Source organism: Indicator indicator, chromosome 6, assembly GCF_027791375.1.
Source record: "Indicator indicator isolate 239-I01 chromosome 6, UM_Iind_1.1, whole genome shotgun sequence".
NCBI lineage: Eukaryota > Metazoa > Chordata > Aves > Piciformes > Indicatoridae > Indicator > Indicator indicator.
The window spans coordinates 29,279,406-29,302,424 of record NC_072015.1 but is presented as its reverse complement, the minus strand read 5'-3'; the positions used below and the strand labels follow the sequence as shown (position 1 = coordinate 29,302,424).

Sequence of the window (23,019 nt, the reverse complement as noted above, 5' to 3'; positions counted from 1 at the left end):
GAGCAGGCTTCCCAGAGAGGTTGTAAAGTCTCCTCTGGAGAGATTCCAGACTTGCCTGGACATTGTGATCCTGGGCAACCTGCTCTGGACAACCCTGCTTTAGCAGAGGGGTTGGGCTAGATGATCTCCAGAAGTCCCTTCCAACCCCACCATTCTGTATTCTTAAAAGCTTTTAAACACAGCAACAACCTACATTTCTGAAGGCTTGCAAAGTTCCAAGTGGCTATCTGAAAGTTGATTTAATGCCTCAAGGGGGTGCTGAGTGCTTCCAGCTGCCTTCTCTGAGCACGCAGAACACAGCTCCTTTGCAGATGCAACCACATGAATGTCCAGTTTCTCCCAGCTGAGTGAAAGTAGCCAGGAGGCTCTCACAGAACATTGCTTAAATAAGAACTTGCAACTAAAATTATGTATGAGTGGTTTCTCTACACCCTCCAAGCTGGGAGTTTCCCAGTTTGTTGCCCAGAGAAACTCATGAAAAGGAGGAGAAAGATCATGAATAAACCCCTCCCCCCCAAAAACAACCCCCAAAAAACCTCCAACAACCCAAACAACTCATCTAAAAGAATAAACTCATGAATAAGGATAAAAGAAGTGCTGCAGTTGCTTTCCCCTGACCACTCTCCCATGGTTAAGGTTGGAGCTTAACTTTCACGGCATAAGTAGGGCCCAAGCTTCTTCTGCTGTGAAGGTTCCACATCAGTACAGATCAGACATAGCAACAGCTGAGGGAACACAGAGCCCCCCAACTCCAGAATGAGCACAGACAAGTCCTATGCTTTGCCTTATCATGAAGTCAAAAGAAGGCAATGTTGAAAGAGCAGGAGGTCCTAACACTGCTATCAACAGTTTAGACAACAGAGGCATTATGAGATTTCCAGATATTAGTGGTGGAATATAAAAGCCTTAACTAAAATTGTGAAGAAGAAGAGAAGAACAAAAGGTCTCAGAGCAGAAACACCACTCAGAAGATGTTTATTAGTACACTCTCAAAAATAGCAGTAGGCCCAGATGTTGATGTAGGCTGGAAGCTTTGGGTCATGCCTGTTGTTCAGAGGATAACGACAAGCAAATTGATGGGGGGAGACATTTGATCTTGAGTAGCAACATGAGCCAAGTAGCCAAAATCCTAGATATAAAGTAAAAATTCATAAGCTGTTGAGAGGTATCGTGTGTTTAGCTGTAAAATGAGACCTGAACAGTATGGACCTCACCTTGGGAAGCTTGTCTGCCTCTGTAGCTAGTGCTCAATGCCCATCAATTTTGCTATATCACTCCAGTTCCCTAGAGTGACGGACTGGAAATATATTCTGCAAGCACAGAACATGATGGTCCCTGGCTGAAAGAGGTTATAATTCATGATGACACATGAAAAACTGCATCATAACTTCTTTGTAACAGATTCAGAGCAATTTATGAGGTTTGTGGTGGTCACAGCACATCAACTGGACACAAGAAAAAAAGAAACCAGATGTTTGGAAAAGGATGAGCTTAGCAAAAGTTGAGAGGAAACATAAGGGACCTGATAGGAAGGATGGATTTTTGTGTCTGAGAGTGAGACCTCAGTCACAAATTTCCTGCCTGACATGAGGTATAATTTAGCTCAGCAAATATGACTTTATTAATATTCAGCTACTTAGAAAAAAGGCCTTGAGAGTCTTACGACTGTGTAGGAAAGTAGATTAATACTTACAGCTAAATGTCAAGAGCTGAATTTTGTGTGCTAAGGAGCTAAAAGAAAAGGAAAAAAAAAAGAAGAAAGGAGAATAGGGCAGCATAGGGAAGAGAGAAAATAAGCCAGAGAACTCAAACCATGGGAAAGAAAACTGAACCTCTGCTACCTCTTGCAATAATTAGTCAGCTCCAGACCACGCAGAAATGGAATAAACAAGATCCAAGGGAAGGAATCATGCTCTGTTCAAGATCTGTTTTCCCATCATAAATAATGCACTGAATTATTGAGAGTCCACAGATTTCATCAAGGCCATGTTACATCATGCTGCAGAGTGTAAATAAAAGCCCAAGCATTTCCTGCACTTAACAGCAAAAAAACCCAAACCCAACCAACCAAAAAACCCACCTTCATTGCCTGCAATTCACTTGGATGGATCAGGAGTGACATTACAGCCTGTGCCAGCATCTCATTTTAACCCAACCTCACATGAGCATGGCTTTTTGCTATGAACAGGAGCAGTGTGAAGGCAGTCTGAAGGTATTTTAGAATATGTGCATGGGCTTCTCCATTTCTTTCAAACTGCTCAAGATAAATGTGGGTGCCCAGAACACCAACCATAGCCTGGGCTGCATCCCCAGCAGCATGGGCAGCAGGTGGAGGGAGGGGATTCTATCCCTCTGCTCTGCTCTGCTCTGCTCTGTCCCCACCTGCAGTGCTGGGTCCAGCTCTGGAGTTCTCAGCACAGGAGAGACATGGACCTGTTGAAGCAGGGCCTGAGGAGGCCACAAAGATGATCAGAGGGCTGGGACACCTCTCCTATGGAGGCTGAGAGAGTTTGGGTTCTGGGAGAAGAGGAGGAGAAGAGAAGGGTTCTGGGAGACCTTCTTGCAGCCTTTCAGTACTTAAAGGGGCTAATAGGAAAGATGGAGAGGAACTTTTTACGAGGACAGGTAGTGATAGGACAAGGAGTAATGGCTTTAAACTGGAAGAGGGTAGATTAGATTAGATATTAGGAAGAAAGTATTCACTGTAACGGTGGTGAGGCACTAGAACAGGTTGCCAAGAGAACCTGTGGATGCACCATCCCTAGAAGAATACTCTGTACCTGTACCAGATTCGATGGGGCTTTGAGCAACCTGGTCTGGTTGTTGGTGTCTCTGTCCGTGACAGGGGGTTGGAACTAGGTGATCTTTAAGTTTTTTTCCAACCTAAACCATTCTGTGAATCTGTGATCTGTGACATTGAGAGGATCAAGTGGATTTGGCTTGGCCACTCAGATGCAACTTACTTAGTCAGAGAAGAATGGGGATGAAATTAGTCAAATGGTTACAGCTGTCAGGAAACATATCTTGTGGTGCTGTGCACCTGCAGAGGCTTGAAAAGGCACTGTGCGGAAAAATCTTAGCTGAATTCAGCTGTAGATGTGAAATGGTGAATAATCCTCACTGATCTCTCTTGCTCTGTGCATCCTTATACTTTCCAGGAAGAATTGTAATCCTTTATCAGCAAATTCTGTTCTTTACAGTCTAAGGTCATGAATCATAGAACTATTTTGGTTGGAATGAACCTTTAAGATCATTGAGTCCAATCATTACCCCAGCACTGCCAAGTCCACCACTAAACCATGTCACTTAGCACCACATGTGGATGTTTTTTAAACATTTCCAAGAACGGTAACTCCAGTAGCCTGTTCCAGGGCTTGACAACCCTTTCATGGAAGAAAATTTTCCTAATGTCCAAGCTAAACCTCTCCTGGATGGTAAAAGCAACCAAAGAGAAGAGTTGCAGGGGGTGGTTGTTGTTTTTTTTCCCTCTTGGCTGTGGAGTTTGGAAGAGCCAGCGCTGCTGTGGCAGTAAGCCAGCACTGGAGCGTAGCACCACGGCATGGTGCAAAGAGCTGCTGACATGAATTAGTGTTCCCTGGTGTGCCTGGCAGATTGGATGAGTCCAAGCTGTCTTCAGCAGCATTTGTGAGTCTCTATAGAAAGAGGCAGGAGTGGCAGGTTTTTATTTATCTTTTTATATGACTTCTGTTTTGCTTTCTAAACCAGCATTACATCAAAACATGGTTTTCAGATTTGCACTACCACAGCTTGGCTGCGACTGAATTTCTGTTCCTTTCGATTTGTTTTCCTTCTTCAAACTATTGTGATATGGCTACTCTGGGGAATTTTCTTCTTCCCCATTTTGTAGTGTTAGCCCAGAGGACATGGGAAGAGCATTGCCTGTGGTTAAATACACCCCCCTGTGATGACCCTTCAGTGCTGGGTTGAGGGTTGGACTGGATGAGCTTTGAGGTCTCTTCCAACTGGATGTATTCTATGATTCTGAGACACACAGCCACAGGGCATGTACCACCTCTCTGGACAACCTGGGCCACTGTTTCATCACCCTCATAGTAATCACTCACATTACTTGATGGCTGTTTGGTTCCATATTTCTGCTCTTTGCAAGGGTAAAGCTTCTGTTGACTTGGGCAGGTATTGCAGTAGGTTGTCCAAGGAAGGTAGTGGAGTCACTGTCCCCGAAGGCACTTCAGGACATGGTTTAATGGCTATGGTGGTGTTAGGTTGATGGTTGGACTCAATGATCTTTAGAGGTCTTCTTTGACTGAAACAGTTCATTTACTCTAAGACTTCAGGGAAAGGGTCAGATAATGGTTTGCTCTTGGGAAATACTCCTGGAATCAAGGAGAGCAATTCTGACATGCATTTGTACCACCCAAGACTGGATTTGTCTTTTGTGCTGCAGGGCTATAGAGGTTGGGGAGCCTCTGGTCAGATCCTCAGACAAAAAGGGGACCTGCTTTCAGAGAAAATTTCACAGTGTGCATGTGTCCTCACTTCTTCTGCCTTAGTGGCAGAGACGATAAACCGTAAGTGCAATGGGGACTTGATAAAGGAGCACAAGGTGCTCTGAACCCAGTCAGTACTGTACCAGGAGTTAGGTGATGGTGTAGTTGTGTAGCACACTCTGCATTGTGGCCCAAGAGTGAGTGGAAAGAGATCTTTACAGATCCTCCAGTCCAACCCTCCTGCAATGAGCAGCGACATCTTCAACTAGATCAGGTTGCTCAGAGCTCTGTCCAACCTGACCTGGAATGTTTCCAGAGATGGGGCATCTATCACCTCTCTGGGCAACCTGGGCCAGCATCTCACCAGCCTCAGTGTAAAAAAGACTCTTCCTTCTATCCAGTCTAAATCTCCCCTGGTGAGAAATGGTAGAGATGAAATTCAGAGTATTAGCAGGAATTCCCTGTACCTTTTGACTCCCAGCAAAAATGTTTGCTATAAAGTTGTAGGTGATGTTTTCAGAGACAGAGGAGGAAAGTCACCTGTGAATGTCTTGACTGGTAGAAGGATAATCAGCTGTGCATGATGCAGCCATGGGAAATGTGTTACATGTTAGGGCTCTTTAATATCTAGAATGCTACATACAAACTTGGTCACTGGCAGGCAGGAAAGATGAACTGAAGCAGGAGCAGGTACAGAGAGATGGGATTAGATCTTACATTCATCCAATTACTTTATCTTCAGACTCAAAGATCTTGGTTTAGTGGTGTGGCTAAGTTAAGACTGCGAGGGTGATCTCTGTTCATGTGTCAGCTGAAGACAAGCATTGATGCTTGAATTTTAGTAAGTCAAGCTGCAAGTAAATGACAAGTAACTTAGGAATTATGAAGTCAGACTTTTGTTTTAACCATCAAAATAATATGATCAAAAACTCACAGAAGCATTTTGGTGGGAAGGGACCTCTAAGATCATTGAGTCCAAGTGTTAACCCTACACAGCCAGCTCCACCACTAAGCCACTTCCCTCAGCACCACATCTATATGGCTTTTAAATCCCTCCAGTGATTGTGACTCCACTGCTTCCCTGGGCAGCCTGTTCCAGGGCTTGGAAACACTTTTGGGGAAGAAATTGTTCCTAATGTTCAATCTACACCTCCTCTTGCACAACTTGGGGACATTTCCTTTTGTCCCATCACTGGGAGAAAAGACCAGCCCCCACCTCACTGTGGCCTCCGTTCAGGGTGTTGTAGAAAGCCAGCTCCCTGAGAGGAGACTGTAGTGAGTTGGGGAAGGTCTCCCCTCAGCCTCCTTTTCTCCAGGCTCAACAACCCCAGTTCCCTTAACTGCTCCTAACAAGACCTGTTCTCCAGACCCTTCACCAGCTTTGTTATCCCTAGACCACTCAGAAGTATCATGGAAATAAAAACCCAAATGATTTGGGGCTGGGCCTTGATGAGTTTTGCAATAGATCAGAAGTGTGGTTATTTGTGCTGGTGGGAGCTGTTAAGATTACTGTTTTGGGTCTGTGTTTCCCTGTTAACTCAAGATAGTGTGAGCTGCTCCTGGTTGTAGGCAGAGGTGACATCTGCTCTTGGCTGCAGGTTATGGACAGGCTGGCTCCTCAGCAAGATGGATGGGGTCTGGGCATTCATGTGGCAGAGCTGGTGGTGGCTGCCTGAGTGTTTTAGGTGGCCCTTCTCAAGAACCAGAGCTGTTCTCATGCCAAATGTTAAACTGCTCCTGTTTTCCCTGATTTCCTTGGGAATTACTGAGCTATAAATATGAGGTTATGGAGACCATAATTTATAATAGAAAGGCAGTCCAGTGAGATTTAATTTTGTGAGCTGATTTTTTTTGTGTGTCACTTGGTTTGGGCGTCTGTCCCATATTTGGTCCTTGGCAGGTGAAAAATGTGCATATTAGTATTTTGTACCCTTTCAATTAATTTTGTGTGACCTTCTTTATCCAGGTAATCAGGCCAGAAAAAGGTTCAAGAGCTTTCGAGCACTAATTTAGAAGGTAACAAGAAACAGAAAGAACTTCTCCCCCTAAAAGCATCAATTAACATAATTATTTGAGTAATATTTTTACTGCTATGGAAAATCCACACTCATGAAGCACATTTGTGTGTCTCTTATGAAAGTTACTCAGAGTTACAATTTTCAACCCCTCTTACAGAGTCATAGAATCGTTTTGGCTGGAAAAGACCTTTAAGATAATTGAGCTCAACCACTATCTAACTCTAGCAAGGCTGGTGCTAAACCATGTCCCTTAGCACCACATCTCTGCATCTTTTAAACACCTCCAGGGATTAACCACATTCCTGGGGAGCCTCTTCCAGTGTTTGAGAACCCTATCTGTGAAGATGTTTCTTCTAATATCCAACCTAAACCTCCTGTGGTTGACCTTGAGGCCATTTCCTGTCATCCTGTTACTTTTTACTAGGGAGAAGAAACTCCCTAGTGGAAGACCTCCACCTGATTCCAACCTCTTTTCAGGGAGTTGTAGAGAGTGAGAAGGTTTCCCCTCAGCCTCCTTTTGTGCAGACTAAACAACCCCAGGTCCGTTAGCTGCTCCTCTCCAGACCTTTCACCAGCTTTTTTGCCCTTCTCTGGACTTGCTCCATCACTTCAATGTCCTTTTTGTAGTGAGGGCCCCAACACTGAACCCAGTACTCAAGCTGTGGCCTCACCAGTGCTGAGGGGGCAATCACTTTGTTGCTCACACTATTCTTGGTCCAGGCCAGGCTGCCGATAGCCACCTCAGCACACTGCTGGCTCATGCTCAGCCAGCTGTTGATCAAATCTTGATTCCTTCAGTGTTGCCAGGAGACGTTTCCTGCTTTTTTTTCCTGGATAACAATGATTTCTTGTGTCTGAGACAGGGTGTATCAGCACATTTGTTCATTAGATTGTGCAACAGGGATGACATTTTGGGTTTATTTGATATTCTGTACTGTGGTAACTGATAATAGTTGTTACTAATGTACTTTCAGTGATTGTTAAATTATTTCAGAGGACTTCTTTTCTTCACACAGCACAAGAAGTTGCATTAAGATGTGTTGTAACCACATTTGGAATATGAAATCCCGAGTGTCAGGTTTATGCAAATGGCATTATAAAGTCACATGCCAGATGAAATTGATCATTTGCTATTAAACCCCCCCCCCCCAAATACTGACAAAATGTTCTCACAGAGTGGCAGGGGTAAGAAGGGATCTCTAGAGATCATCTAGTCCAAACCATCTGCTAAAGCAGGGTCACCCACAGCAGGTTGCCCAGAATCATGTCTAGACAGGTTTGAAACCTCTGCAGAGAAGGAGACTCCACAGCCTCTCTGAGCAGCTTGGTTCAGTGCTCCAACACCCTTAACAGCAAAGAAGTTTTTGCTTATGTTTAGATGGAACTTCCTGGGTTCCAGTTTGTGCCCATTGCTCCTTGCACAGTCGCTGGGCACCACTGAAAAGAGTCTGGCCCCATCCTCTTGCCCCTTACCCCTTAGATATTGCTGAGCATTGAGAAGATCCCCTCTCAGGCTGCTCTTCTCCAGGCTAAACAGCCCCAGGCCTCACAGCCTTTCCTCCTCACAGAGATCCTCCAGACCCCTCAGCATCTTGGTAGCCTCTGCTGGACTCTCTCTTGAACTGCAGAGCCCAGATCTGGACTCAGTACTCCAGCTGTATCCTCACTAGGGTCAGAGGAGTTTTCTGTGCTGAAAAGGCCTTATTGGTAAAATGTTACTGTGGAGTTTCGAAAGAGGAAATAACTGTCCTGTCAGCTGAGCAATAAAGAGATTTTCAGTAGTGTGTGGAGGTCATACTTAGATGTTTACAACAACTACTGACCCTGAGTGCCTTTTTGAGCCTAGCTTTTTTGTCCTGTTGCCCTCCCTGTTTCCAAGCTGGGAGGAACTGGAATATTTAAGTAGATTATTTTGTTCTTAAGTAGCTGAGGAACCAGATTCCTCCTGCATGCTGTGCCTCTGGTCTCTGTTTTTTCTGTTTCTTGACACAAGGAGCAAGTCAAACATAATTTGACATTGTTTGTGTCACTGAAATGCAACACACATTGAAGTGAATTAATGTCCAAAAACATTTCAAAGGAAGTTTTCTTTGTTTCCATAGGTTACCTGCAGTGATGTAAAGTGATTGTTGCTTCCCTCATAGGAGAGAAGGAATACCACTGTCAGTGGCAGTAGACTGTACCAGCAGAGATGTGCACAATGGAGTTCTGCAGGTGCAGAGCTATTTAAGTGTTGCCTAAACTGATGTGAATCTGACTTCAAGGGTCTCTCTCCTTTATCCTTTTTCTCAGCCATGCTTTCCCACCCCTTCTTTTCAGCTCTGCCTGAGGCTTATCTGATGCACAAGCTGGTTTGAGAATTCAGCTAAAAACTAATCCTACTCCAAAAATCATGAAATCACAGAATTTTTAGGTTGGAAAAGACCTTTAGGATCACTGAGTTGAACTGTTAACCCAGCACCACCAAGTCACCACTAAACAATGTCCTTCAGCACAACATCTACACAGCTTTGAAATCCCTCAGGGGTGGTGACTCCGCCACTTCCCTGGGCAGCCTGTGGCAGGGTTTGACAACCCTTCTGGGGAAGAAATTTTTCCTAATGTCCAACCTAAACCTCCCTGGTGCAACCTGAGGCTTTCCTCTTGTCCTATCACATGTTACCTGGGAGAAGAGACCAACATCCACCTGGATCCAACCTCCTTTCCAGCCTCCTTTTAGGGAGTTGTAGAGAGCCAGAAGGTCTCCCGTCAGCCTCCTTTCCTCCAGGCTAAACAACCCCACTTCCCTCAACCACTCTTCATAAGACTTGTGCTTCCTGGTTACAGTTTGCATCCTGCTCTACTTGTTCAGGATCCAATTAAAGAGATATTTTCTGGGTGTTTTGGGGGTGGGGCTTTTGTTGTTGTTATTGGGTTGGTTTTTTTGTTGGTTGGTTTTGTTTAGTTTGTTGGTTGGTTTGGTTGGTTGGTTTGGTTTGGTTTGTTTGATTTGTTTGGTTGGTTGGTTGGTTTGTTTTGGTTAGTTGTTTGATTGGGTGGTTTGGTTTTGGTTGTTTGGGTTGTTTGGTTGGTTTGGTTTTTAACTATTATAAACATTTATTTTTACTTTCTACCTCCAACACTGGCAATATTCTGTTGTGAAATAGCTGTTGTGGAAAATGTTCTTCTCCCTTGGTCAAAAGAAACTTGGAGAGACATTCCCAAGATGTTGTAGGGCTTCTCATTTTGCTTCCTGGGCCAGTACTGAAGGAATGTGAAGCATGTGAGTTTAATTGGCTGGCTCCTGTGAAGTGTGATTACTGTTATCTGAGAGCTCTTTGTAAATTCATGAATACCATGTAATCTAGATTAAAACCAAATCAGCATGTGGGTAGGCTAGGCTGGCTGGTTTTTTTCCAGGAGTTTACAGACTGGGAGGTGAGGAAAGGTGAGATCTACCCTCCACTGTTAAGATCCTTGATTTTCGGTCTACTTGAACGCAACATACATGCTGATGAGCAGGCCTTGGAAATTCTTGAAGTTTATAGGTGATAGGTTCTTGTCACAGGTACTCAGTGAGTCAGCTGGGAGAGATGCTCTCTTAGAGGTGCTGTTTGTGAATAGAGAAGGAGTTGCGGAGGGAAGTGATGGTAGGTGGGTGCTTTGGCCAAAGTGATCATGAAGTGGTTGAGCATAAGGAGAGAAAGTGTTGCTATCCTGGGCTTTAGGAAAATAAACTTTAAGCTGTTCAGGGAGCTATTTAGCAGAGTATTCTGGGAGTCCACAAATGCTGATCAGTCCTTGAGAAACACCTTTTAGAAGTGCAGGAGTGGGCAATCCTGTTGTGTTGAGTCAAGGAAGCTTGGCTTGATGGTCAACAAGGCCAACTTGGCTGAACAGGGAAGCCCTCATGGAGCTGAAGAGGAAGAAGGAACTGTATGATCTCTGGAAGTAAGGTCAAGCTTTGCAGGAAGAGTATAGAGCTGTGGTTTCTTTATGCAGGGAGAAGACACAAAAAGCCAAAGCTCAGTTAGAGCTGAAACTGGCCAGAGCTGCTTCAGACAACAAGAAGGACTTTTAAAAGTATGTTAATAGCAAGAGAAGGTCTAAAGAAAACATAGGCTGAGGACTCTTGGTTTGTGTAGTTTGGAGAAAAGGGGCTGAGGGGTGATCTCATTGCTCTCTGCAGCTTCCCAAGGTGGGGACATGGAGAGGGAGGTGCTGACCTCTTCTCCTTAGGACTCAGTGACTGAGTGTGTGGGAATAGTTCAAAGCTGCATCCATTAGGGGACATTCAGACTGAACATTAGGAAGCATTTCTTTACTGAGAGGGTAGTCAAACACTGGAACAGGCTTCCTGGAGAAGGGATCAGTGCCCCAAGCCTGTCAGTGTTTAAGAGGCATTTGGATAATGCCCTTAACAACATGCTTCAAGTTTTGATCAGCCTTCAACAGGTCAGTTGGTTGGACTGGATTGTAGGTCCCTTCCAACTGAAATAGCCTAGTTTGTTCTAACACACTAGAAATTTCTGTCATGCTCTGGAAGCTCAGAGATTCTGGAACCATTTATTGCATGAAACAGGCAAGGATTAAATCCACACACTAAAACCCTGGAAGGTACGTATCTACCCCACTCCCTCAGGATCTTCAGATCACAGTTCTTGACTGATTCCTGTTTCTTTTCTCATCCTCCTTCCTGCTGTTTTCTCCTATTAAAGAGCTCTCCCACCTGCCTCACTCCCCAAAACACTCTAGCACTTCACCATCTGTCATTACTGCTGTGCATCCTTACTGGTATTAGAGAAGGTATTGACCTTGAGCTGGACTGTGTGATCTGTGAGGAAGAACTTACAAAGTGGAAGTCCACTGATATTAGAAGTAATTCACTTCCTACACACACATGAAACAGCAAGAAATGTGGAGGCTGCTGGGTCTAAATACTCAGTCTTGTAAAGACAGTTCTCAGAAAGAGATGTGATCAATAAGTCACAGATTCACAGAATGGTAGGGGTTGAAAGTCATCTCTGAAAATCATCTAGTCCAACCCTCCTGCTAAAGCAGGGTCACCCACAGCAGGTTGCCCAGGGTCACAATGTCCGGGTGGATTTGGAATCTCTCCAGAGAAGGAGACTCCACAACCTCTCTGGGCAGCCTGCCCCAAGTCTCTGGCACCCTCACAGCAAAGAAACTTTTTCTGATGTTCTGATGGAACCTCCTGGGTTCCAGTTTGTGTTTGCTGTCCCTTGTCCTGTTGCTGGGCACCACTGAAAAGAGTCTAGCACCAGTCTCTTGACACCCACCCCTTAGATATTGATAAGATCCCCTCTCAGACTGCTCTTCTGCAGGCTAAACAGCCCTAGGTCTCTCAGCCTTTCCTCCTCACAGAGATGCTCCAGTCCACTCAACATCCATGTAGCCTCCACTGGACTCCCTCCAGTTGTTCCCGGTCCCTTGTGAACTGGGGAGCCCAGAACTGCACCCACTAGTCCAGATGTGACTTGACTAGGGCAGAGTAGAGGGAGGGGAGAACCTTCCTTGGCCTGATGGTCACACACTTTTCTTAAAGTCTGCAGAGGTTTGCAACATAAGAGGAACATGTCCAGGTTGGCTTTGAAAGTTTCCAGAGAAGGAGACTCCACAACCTCTCTGGACAGCCTGTTCCAGTGCTCTGTCACCCTCACTGTAAAGAAGTTTCTCCTCATGTTGAGGTGGAACCTCCTGTGTTCTAGTTTATATCCATTATTCCTTGTCCTGTTACTAAGTGCCACTGAAAAGAGACTGGCACCTTCCTCTTGACACCCACCCTCAGATATTTACAGACATTGATAAAATCCCCTCTTAGCCTTCTCTTCTCCAGACTAAACAACCCCAGCTCTCTCAGTCTTTCTTCATAGAAGAAGTTCAAGTCCTGCAATCATCCTCATAGCTCTCCATTGGACTCTTTCCAGCAGGTCCCTGTCTCTCTTGAACTGGGGGAGCCCAAAACTGGATACAGTATTCCAGGTGTGGTCTCACCACGGAGAGTATTGGGGGAGAAGAACCTTGCTAGACCTGCTGGACACACTTTTACTAATGCACCCCAGGATACCATTGGCCTTCTTGGCCACAATGGCACATTGCTGTCCCATGGATAACTTACTGTCCACTAGGACTCCAAGGTCTTTTGCTATGGAGCTGCTTTCCAGCAGGATGGCCCCAAATCTGTACTGGTGCCTATTTCTCCCCAGGTGCATGATCTTCATGTCAGAACTTGTTCTCAGAGTCCATGCTCTGTAATGGAAAAGTTACAGTAAGAGCTGATGGTGTAAAGCCAACAGGATGAAGAATACAGTAGATAAGGGAGCTTTGCTTCCTTGGGATTTAAGGAAAATTAGAGGTGGGTAACCACTGAAGAGCTGTGTTTTCTGTGGGATAAAAGAGAGCCAGTGGTCCTACCATGGCAAGTTCTTTGTGACACGACCAAATGCATGAAAATCCTGATTGATTAATGACATTTTGTGTTGTGTTTTCACAGTTTGATGCCTTGGTTCCAATGTACTACCGAGGTTCAACAGCAGCCGTGATCGTTTATGATGTCACCAAATGGGTAAGACCTTCAGCATGCCTTTTGCCCTGTTAACTCCTCTGCTTGGGCCAGAGCTGAAGTTAGGACCCACAACCACAGAAGTATTTGTGTTCATCCCTGTATATGTCATTAGGGGTTGGATGCTTCAGGATTTTGTGTAGGATGGAGGTGTCCTACTTCAACATTGTTTAAACTTCATCTAGGCAAAAAGTTGGAGATTCTGTTTTGTCAAGGTTTGCTTGGATTTCCTCTGGCTAAGTAGACAGAAGAATTATTACAACATCCTTCAGTATCCCCTCCTGCTGCCACCACCACCTATATCCTCTGCATGGAATTGAGTTAGTACTACAAAAACCAGCAGGCCACTTTATCAAACATTTAGCTGTTGGTGCATTACTGATGTTAAAACTCATTATTTCATCTTGAATTTTCATTGCAGGACCCAGGTCTTTGAAACCAGTAATCACAGAATCATAGAATAGTTTGGGTTGAAAGGGACCTCCAAAAGTCATCTAGTCCAACCCCTCTGCAGTAAGCAGGGACATCCTCCACTAGATCAGGTGTGCTCAGAGCCCTGTTGAGCCTCACCTTGAACATCTCCAGGGATGGGGCCTCAACTACCACCCAGGGCAACCTCTTCCAGTGTTCCACCACCCTCATGTAAAGAACTTGTTCCTAACATCCAATCTAAATCTGCTTTTCCCTAATTTCAAACAATTGGCCCTCATACTAACACTCCAGGTCTTTGTAAACAGTCCCTCTGCAGCCTTCTGGTAGGCCTTCAGATACTGGCAGGCTGCTATTAGGTCTCCCTGGAGCCTTCTCTTCTCCAGGCTGAAGAACCCCAGCTCCCTCAGCCTGTCCTCATAGGAGTAGCGTTCCAACCCCCTGATCATTTTCATGGCCCTCCTCTGGACCCACTCCACCAGGTCCATGTCCTTCCTGTGTTGAGGTCTCCAGAGATGGATGAAATAGTAAGTCTGTGAGCTTTGTCTCAGCATTATTCATTTGGAATGAAAACTGTATTTTCAGATCCTAACCTGCTCTGGCTCATTTCTTAGGCTGAGGAGGCTGGAAGGTTGTAGCTGTTTTTTAAGAGAAACTGCTGCTGATAAAGCTGAGATAGAGGAGGTGATAATGGTTGGATGGTCCTGACAGTTCATTCACATTTTATTCCTTTGCTGCCAATTGAATTATTTACTGCTAGGCTGAGAGCATTGGGCTGGTTCTTCAGTGTGTTAGTGTAATGATCTGTGGCTGATAACGGTGGCCACTGCTGCACAGCAGTGCTCCTCTCCTTTGCTACTTTGCCAAGAGGAGATGAGGAAGAGTGACTCATGCTGGATTGATACTTATGTTGAATGTAAATACAGAATCAGGACTGATATGGTTGAAAAAGACCTTTAAGATCACCAAGTCCAACCATTATCTAACTCTACCAAGTCTGCTGCTAAACCATGACCCTCAGCCCTGCATCTCTGCATTTTTCAAACACCTCCAGAAATGAGAATTCAAACACCTCCCTGGGGAGCCTGTTGCAGAGTTTAAGAACCCTTTCAGTGAAGAAGTTTCTTCTAATACCCAACCTGAACTTCCCCTGGTATAGCTTGAGGCCATTTCTTTTCATCCTATTACTTGTTACTAGGGAGAGGAGACCAACCTCCAGTGCACTCCAACCTCCTTGGTAGTTGTAGTGAGGTATAAATATAAATATCTTATAGTTGATCTTGTAACACATTATAAGGATAGAATTTTGTTTTGCCAGCCTTTCTCCAAGCTTAGGTGGATCAGCTCTCAGAATAAAGAAGGGGAAACAGGAAGGTCAATGTGTATTTCACTTTCTGATGCTTAGTATTCAGCATTGATCACTAAAGCAGAATGGATGTTGTTTGTTTTTAACCAAATGACTGATAGTCTTCTCCATTCCATGACACTGATACAGCCACTGCTGATACAGACACAGCTCTTAGGTGCATTTCCAAAGGTGAAAAAAAAAAAAAAAGATTTAAAATATATCTTGAAGCTCACTTTGAGTTTCAGTAAAAATTTCAACCATGTGTTATAATTAGAATCTCTAGGAGCAAAGTGATTTTAATGCTATTAGTTCATTAGTGGAAAGAAATAGAAAATTTACTATTAAAAGGTAGGTTGCATCAGCCTGGAGGAGGAAAGGCTCTCAGTACTTAAAGGGGACAATAAGAAAGCTGGATTCTGCCCCTGTGCTCCACTCTGATGAGACTCCACCTGCAGTACTGGGTCCAGCTCTGGAGTCCTCGGCACAGAAGAGACATGGACCTGTTGGAGTGGGGCCAGAGGAGGCCACAACAATGATCAAGAGCTGGAACCCTTCTGCTGTGAGGACAGGCTGAGAGAGTTAGGGTTGTTCAGCCTGGAGAAGAGAAGGCTTCAGGGAGACCTTCTTGTGGTCTTAAGGGAGACCTACAGGAAAGATAGGGACAGATTTTTTAGCAGGGGTGATGATTCCAAACTAAAAGAGGGATATTTAGACTAGAGAGAAGGAAGAAGCTTATTGCAATGAAGGTGGTAAGACACTGGCCCATGTTGTCCAGAGAAGTGGTAGATACCCCATCCCTAGAAACATTTCAGGTCAGGTTGGTTGGGGCTCTGAGGAAGATGTCCCTGCTGACTGCAGGGGTTTGGACTGTATGACCTTTAAAGGTTCCTTCCAACCCAAAGTATTCTATGATTCTATGATCAAAAAGTGTTTGAATTTTGTACCTGGAGGAAAAAGCCAAGTGAATTGTCACCTGTCTCTTTGGTTTCATAATGAGTAAACTGAGGTTTACCAGCTCATAGACAGGGAAATGCAGTGGGGAGGAGGTCCCTGAAAGCCCTGCTGGATGATACCCAAAATATGACAGTGGTTGAGATGATAACCCTCATCCGGATGGACAGGAGCTGCAACTGGACAGATGAAGCTCACACTAAAAGTGAAGGAAATTAGCAACTAGCCACACTCAAAAGAGCTGTGATAGTCTCTTTATCACTGAAAATGTCAGAAAAACATTCAGTGCTGTTTTCAGGGGGTAAAAGGGAGAACTGTCCAAGGTCGAGACTTAATTTGAGGACCTAAAGTTTGAAAAGCAGTTTACATAGATACAGCTATCTTCTTCTGGTCTTGTGAGCTATAAAGTTATTATTGCCTTTTCCTCGAAATTAAAAAAAAAATAAATAGAACAAGCAAATGCCACAATGGAGATTAGGCTGACTGCTTATTATTTGTTCTTTCTCTGACCTAGACTTCGTTTTATACTTTGAAGAAATGGGTGCAAGAACTAAAAGAACACGAGCCTGAAGACATTATAATTGCTATTGCTGGAAACAAATGTGATATTTCTGATATCAGGTAACATGTCCATTGGTGGTGGTGCTTTGGTTGCACTAAATATATAGTTTCCTACCTACCTTCAGGCAACCAGTTTATTTAATTGTAGTCATAATAATAACAAAAAAATAATTATTGTTACTATTATTATTATTATATTGTTCTGTGTTGTTATAATACATTATTCCACAGAGTCACAGAACATTAGGACCTCAAAAGATCATGCAGTCCAACAGCACTGCCAGAGCAGGATCACCTAAAGCAAGTCACACAGGAATGCATCCAGACAGGTTTTGAATGTCTCCAGAGAAGGAAACTCCACCTCTCTGGGCAGCCTGCTGCAGTGTTTTGTCACCCTCACAGTGAAAAGGTTTTTCCTTATGTTCATGTGGAACCTCCCATACTCCAGCTTGCACCCATTGCCCCATGTCCTATCATTTGGCATCTCTGAGAAGAGCCTGGCTCTGTCCTCCTGACACTTGCCCCTCACATCTTTATAAACATGAATAAGGTCACCTCTCAGTCTCCTCCTATGAGTACAAACTCAATCCATATCATACTCTACAAGTACCTGAAGGGAAGTTGTAGTCCGGTGGAGGTTGGATTCTTCTCCCAGGCAACTCATGACAAAAGAGGAGGGCATGGCCTGAAGCTGCACCAGGGGAGGTTTAGGTTGGATGTTAGGAAGCACTTCCTCCTGAAAAGGGTAATTAGGCATTGGAATGGACTGCCCAGGAAGGTGGAGAAGTCACCATCCCTGGAGGTGTTTAAAGAAAGATTGGATGTGGCATGCAGTGACATGGTCTAGTCCATGTGGTGTTGTTAGGTCATAGGCTGGACTTGATGATCTCAGAGGTCTATTCCAGCCTCAATAATTTTGTTATTCTGTAATAACCATATTTGATGCCTTCCTCTCAGGACCTCATTGGCTGTCATGGTTCTTCAGCTATACCCCTCAGGTTCACCAAAGCCCTGAAGCATGTATGTAACTTCAAGTAGGAGGTGCAGGGCTTTATTCAGTCAAGGTATTTACAAGAACTGGACCTGTGTGGGTTTTTAAGGTTTTGGGTTTTTTGTTCCACCACCACTATCAGCCATAAACCAACACAAATCTGTGAGTCATTGCTTTGTGCACAACCTGAAAGAGCTCTGAAGGTAGAAGACTCTTGGTTTCTGTTGGGCTAAGAATCAGACACACAGATCACACAATCACAGAGTCACAGAATGGTGGGGGTTGGAAGCCACCTCTGGAGATCATCCAGTCCACCCCAGTGCTAAAGCAGGGTCACCCACAGCAGGTTGCCCAGGATTGCAATGTCTGTGTGGGTTTGGAATCTCACCTGAGAATCTCTCCACAACTTCTCTGGGATGCTGGTTCCAATTCTGTCACCCTGTAAGGCAAAACTAAAGGTTTCCAAATAGGAAGTAGGAGAAAAGACGAAAGGACAAAAATAAAAATAAACCCAAACCCCAGCTAGCAGAAATCTGGAGCTTTCAGTTGCCCTGAGAGTCACTTTAAATTTATTGTTTAAGTGCTCCTAGCAATACAACTGCCTGGTTAAATCAAGAATAATAACTGTGGAGAGAGTGACAAAAGGCACCAATTGCAATAAATCCATATCCAGCCCTCCCTGTGCTTTTGGTAGCCTTTGCCATGGCACCAGCATTTTCCATGCTGTTCCACCTGAGGCAGGTTAACTTGAGGACTTGAAGAGAATCCTGCACCCTAGAAACGGTATGAGAAAGATTCTCAAACATTGGAATGGTCTGCCCAGGGCATTGGTGGAATCACCATCCTTGGGGGTGTTCAAGCAACATGTGGATCTGGTGCTTAGGGACATGGTTTAGTGTTGACTCTTCAGTGCTGGTTGGAGGGTTGGACTGGATGATCTTCAAGGTCTCTTCCAACCAGATAGATTCTGTGATTCTACAATACTGGATTTTCTCACAAAGCATCTGGGATCTTTCCACCACATTATTCTTAAGCAGTATCAATGATGATCATCAGCTTCTTGATGTTATTCAGCCTGTACAGCAATTCCATGCACAAAATGGTGTCTGCATGGTCCTCGTTGTCCTCCATGAGCTTATGTCTCTTCTTGTTTTCACAGAATCACAGAATTGTCAGGGTTGGAAGGGACCTTAAAGATCAGGCAGTTCTACCCCCCTGCTGTAGGCAGGGACACCTCACACTAGATCAGGTTGCTAAGAGCCACATCCAGCCAGGTCTTAAAAACTTCCAGGAATGGAGCTTCCTCCACCTCCCTGGGCAACCTGTTCCAGTGTCTCACAACCCTCATGGAGAACTTCTTCCTAACATCCAATCTGAATCTATCCTTTTCTAGTTTTGCTCCATTCCTCCTAGTCCTATCACTGCCTGACACCCTAAAAAGTCCCTCACCAGCTTTTTTGTAGCCCCCTTCAGATCCTGGAAGGCCACAATAAGGTCTCCTTGGAGCCTTCTCTTCTCCAGACTGAACCACCCCAACTCTCTCTCAGTCTGTCTCTATAGGAGAGGTGCTCCAGCCCTCTGATCATCCTTGTGGCCCTTCTCTGGACACATTCCAGCACATCCAGATCTTTCTTGTACTAGGGGCTCCAGAACTGGACACAGTACTCCAGGTGGGGTCTAACAGGAGTGGTATGGAGAGGAAGAAGCACCTCCCTTGATCTGCTGGCTAAGCTCCTCTTGTTATGCCCAGGACACGATTTGCTTTCCGGGCTGCAAGTGCACACTGGTGGCTCATGTTGAGGTTCTCATCCGCCAGCACCCCCAAGTCCATTTCTTCAGGGCTGCTCCCAAGCCAGTCACTGTCTGGCCTGTATCAATGCTTGGGATTGCCCCAACCCAGATGTAGGTCCTTGCACTTGGTTTTACGGACTTTTTTTCCCCCTCTTCATTATTATAAATGGTTTTGACAGTACTTTTTTCATGCACTTACTCTTTCTGCATCCCCCAGCTGCTTTTTCTTTCCAAAGTCATCTCATGGATCCCCAGCTAAAGAGGTTTTGGTGGAAAATAGAGAGCAGACTCTCTCCTATGTGACGTTTTCACAGTTCTCCCAGGAATGTGATTGTTTATGCAATGCATGCTGCTGTTTGCATTCTCTGCTTCATGTCTTCATGTCGACTTCAGTAAAGATGATTTTAGGTGAAACATGTCACCAGTTTATCAGACTATTTTCCAGTGAAAAGAAAACACACATGCCCTTGGGCAGGGAGAATTTCAAACTGAGATGATGGGAGCACACAGGAGCAAGTTTCTGTTTCTGTGCTTTTTTGGCATTTCTCTTTAGTTTTGTGGAAGTTCTGGCAGATGTTTTGCTGGATATCAGAGAGATAGCTACTTTACAGACCAGCGTGGATAGATGCTAAAGAGAACAGGCTGACCCGGTTCATGTTTGATTCTGCCACCTCTGTGACTCTAGGAGATAACATGAGGAGGAATGAATGGAAGCAATAAGAGCTGATTTTGTTCCTTTGGGAGATGAGTGGCACTATTTCTCATCATCACTTTCCACATTACCCTCCTCATTTAGCATCTCAGATTTGGTTTTCAGCTGCCAAGATGGATTTGGGATGCTGAGGGACCGTGCTGCTTTTCTCAGTCTTGTCAATCAGCAGTTACTGGCACTCTGTTGAAGTCAAGTTCTCCACTTTGAAGGGATTTCTACAGGTAGACAGGCAATTTTGTTGAGAGTAAATCCTCCTTTGTTCCAATACCTCCAGCTCTAGGACTGGTGAGTGTTTGGCGTACTTGTAAGTAGCAGTAATAGACTTTTTCTTCTGATATGTGTCCTGTCTTTCTGACAGGTCATAAAGAAGTAGTTTCAAAGAGGGGAGCTGAGATGTCAATGTTAAAATCACAGAATCACACAGTGATGTGTGTTGGAAGGGACTTTTGGAGATCATCCAGTCTAACCTGCTGCTTTTCTTCTTAGTCCTATGATGCTCTTATTGTTTTCTTCCACCACAGTCAAACCTTACCTTGCTTGAACCCTTGGTGTCGGCAGTGCTGGTTGCTGCTTGGATCAGCAGAGTTGAGTGCCTATTCTGCTGTGTTTTAACAATGTTCTTATCGGGGTCAAGTTGAAAAAGAAAACAAATGGGTTATAATTTAAATGATCTACCTTTCCACAAGCCATGGATCCAGCAGCAAGTCCAAAATGTCTGCAGACTTCTCATTGCTGAAATTTTGACATTTTCAGTCTCATAATCTAAATGCCATAAGAAGAATGCTAGGACTACAGTGCAAGTGTAGAGGCCTGCACCTGGGGAGGAATAAGCCCCTGCACCACTACAGGTTAAGGGCTGACCTGCTGGAAAGCAACTCTACAGAGTAGGACCTGGGAGTGCTGGTGGACAGTAAGGTCACCATGAGCCAGCAATGTGCTCTTGTGGCCAAGACGGCAAATGGTCACCTGGGGTACATTAAGAAGACTGTGGCCAGCAGGTCAAGGGAGGTTTTTTCCCCCTCTACTCTGCCCTAGTGAAGCCACTTTTGCAGTATTTGGTCCAGTTCTGGGCTCCTCAGTTCAAGAGCGACAGGGAACTACTGGAGAGAGTTCAGTGGAGGCTACAAAGATGACGAGGGGACTGGAGCATCTCTCTTATGAGGAAAGGCTGACAGACCTGGGGCTGTTTAGCCTGGAGACAAGCAGCCTGAGAGGGGATCTTCTCAATGCTGATCAATATCTAATGGGTGGGGGACAAGAGAATGGGGCCAGACTCCTTTCCATAGTGCCCAACAACTGGACAAGGGGCAGGGGACACAAACTGGAACACAGGAAGTTCCTCCTAAACGTAAGGAAAAGCTTCTTTGCTGTGAGGATGACTGAGACCTGGAACAGGATGCCCAGAGAGGTTGTGGAGTCTCCTTCTCTGCAGAGGTTTCAAACTTGTCTAGACATGATTCTGGGCAACCTGCTGTGGGTGACCCTGCTTTAGCAGGGTGGTTGGACTAGATGATCTCAGAGGTCCCTTCCAACCCCTACCATTCTGTGGTTCTGTGATTCTGTGAAGAGCACACCAATGTTTTTCTGAGCAGGCTGTTGGAGACTTTTTTAAAAATTATTTTTCCAAAATTACATAATTGTCTTAAAATTTGGTTTCTTTTATTTGTAAATTTGTATTTATTTTATTTGCAGGAAGGTTCCTCTGAAGATGGCCAAAAACTATGCAGAATCCATAGGTGCAATTTATCTTGAAACCAGTGCAAAGAGTGGTTGTAACATTGCTGAACTTTTTAAAGCAATCAGTGAGTAAATGCTCCATTTATTTATTTATTGGTGATTCTTTGGAAGCATTCTGCAAATAGCTATTTTGGATCTAAAAACCTCCTTCCCAAGGATATCTACTCAGCAATCTACTGGGCCAGTAGCATGGCTGCTGTCTCTTGCAGATGTAAACTAAGAATGACTCTGAATCCACCAGAGCAATTCATAGTAGATAGTAGGTATGGGCTAAGCCTGTTCCTTCTAATTGTGTGTATAAATTCTGACCTGGCTTACAACTTCTGTTTTGGGCCAAGCCTGCTGTAGAGGTGATCCTGTTGATCTTATCATCTTGTTGATAACAACTTAGATGTTGAGAAATGCATCTGGAGGTCTGTGAAAAAGCAGCAGAGGAGGCTGAAGGGAGACCTCATCACTCTCTACAACTACCTGTTGGAGTGAGGAGGGAGCAGCCTCTTCTCCTTGGTGGCAAGTGACAGGACTAGCGGAAATGGTTGCATGCTACACCAGGGGAGGTTCAGGCTGGATGTTAGGAAATATTTCTTCACTGAAAGGGTTCTCAAACATTGGAATGGTCTGCCCACGGCAGTGGTGGAGGCACCATCCCTGGGGGCATTCAAGCAGTGTGTGGACCTGGTGCTTAGAGATATGGTTTAGTGTTGACCCTTCAGTGCTGGGGTCGAGGGTTGGACTGGATGATTTCTGAGGTCTCTTCCAACCAGACATATTCTGTGATTCTGTGCTTATCAGCGAAAGATGTAGCTCTTGTTTGAATGATCTTTGGCTCTTTGCTCTGCATCTTCGCTCTTCACTGCCAGGGCACACTGCTGACTCATGCTCAACTTGCTGCCCTCAGGTCCTTTTGGCACAGCTGCTTCCCAGGCACCCAGTCTGTTCTCATAGTCAGGGGCTCCTCCTCCCCACAAGCAGGGCTTGACATTTGTCCTTTCTGAACCACATAAGGCTCCTGTTGTCCCATTCCTCCCTCCAGCCTTAGGCTGTCAAACAGTAGACTTGCCCTCAAGGGTTTTGAATGCTCCTCTGAGTTGGGCATCATATGAAGGCTGAAGTTCATGACTATTTTTGCCTCCTTCAGGACAGTGATAAAAGACACTAGGCAAGGTTCTGCACTTGTAACTGGCCTATGGTAGGTACATACTAATCACGACTGGTCTTTGATCATCCAGCCCATTTTTCACATAGCTGCCAATCTGCCTATCTAGGCAGTACCATCCCAACTTACCCTATTGGAAGACATCTAACAGTCACCTTTCTTTAGTCATAGGGGACCTCTCACATTCTCCACATCCTTTCAGAAATGAGAGGGATGATAAAAAAGGGCCTTGCAGTGACATTGGTTTCCTCCCTCTGCATCCTCAGGGTTGTATGGATTGAGTTTTCTTAAGAG

The 23,019-nt window shown here is 44.8% G+C and overlaps 1 protein-coding gene across 1 annotated transcript in view; it reads left to right on the top strand.

Annotated features, from left to right (window-relative positions):
* The window catches only part of RAB31 (RAB31, member RAS oncogene family), a 35,114-nt gene extending 13,472 nt beyond the window's left edge, over nt 1-21,642 (top strand). The window contains exons 4-6 of the mRNA XM_054381604.1: nt 12,981-13,052; nt 16,292-16,398; nt 21,525-21,642. Of these exons, the coding sequence (XP_054237579.1) occupies nt 12,981-13,052; nt 16,292-16,398; nt 21,525-21,642 (297 nt within the window). The remainder of the gene's footprint in view (nt 1-12,980; nt 13,053-16,291; nt 16,399-21,524) is intronic.
* The last annotated feature ends 1,377 nt before the right edge of the window (nt 21,643-23,019 follow it).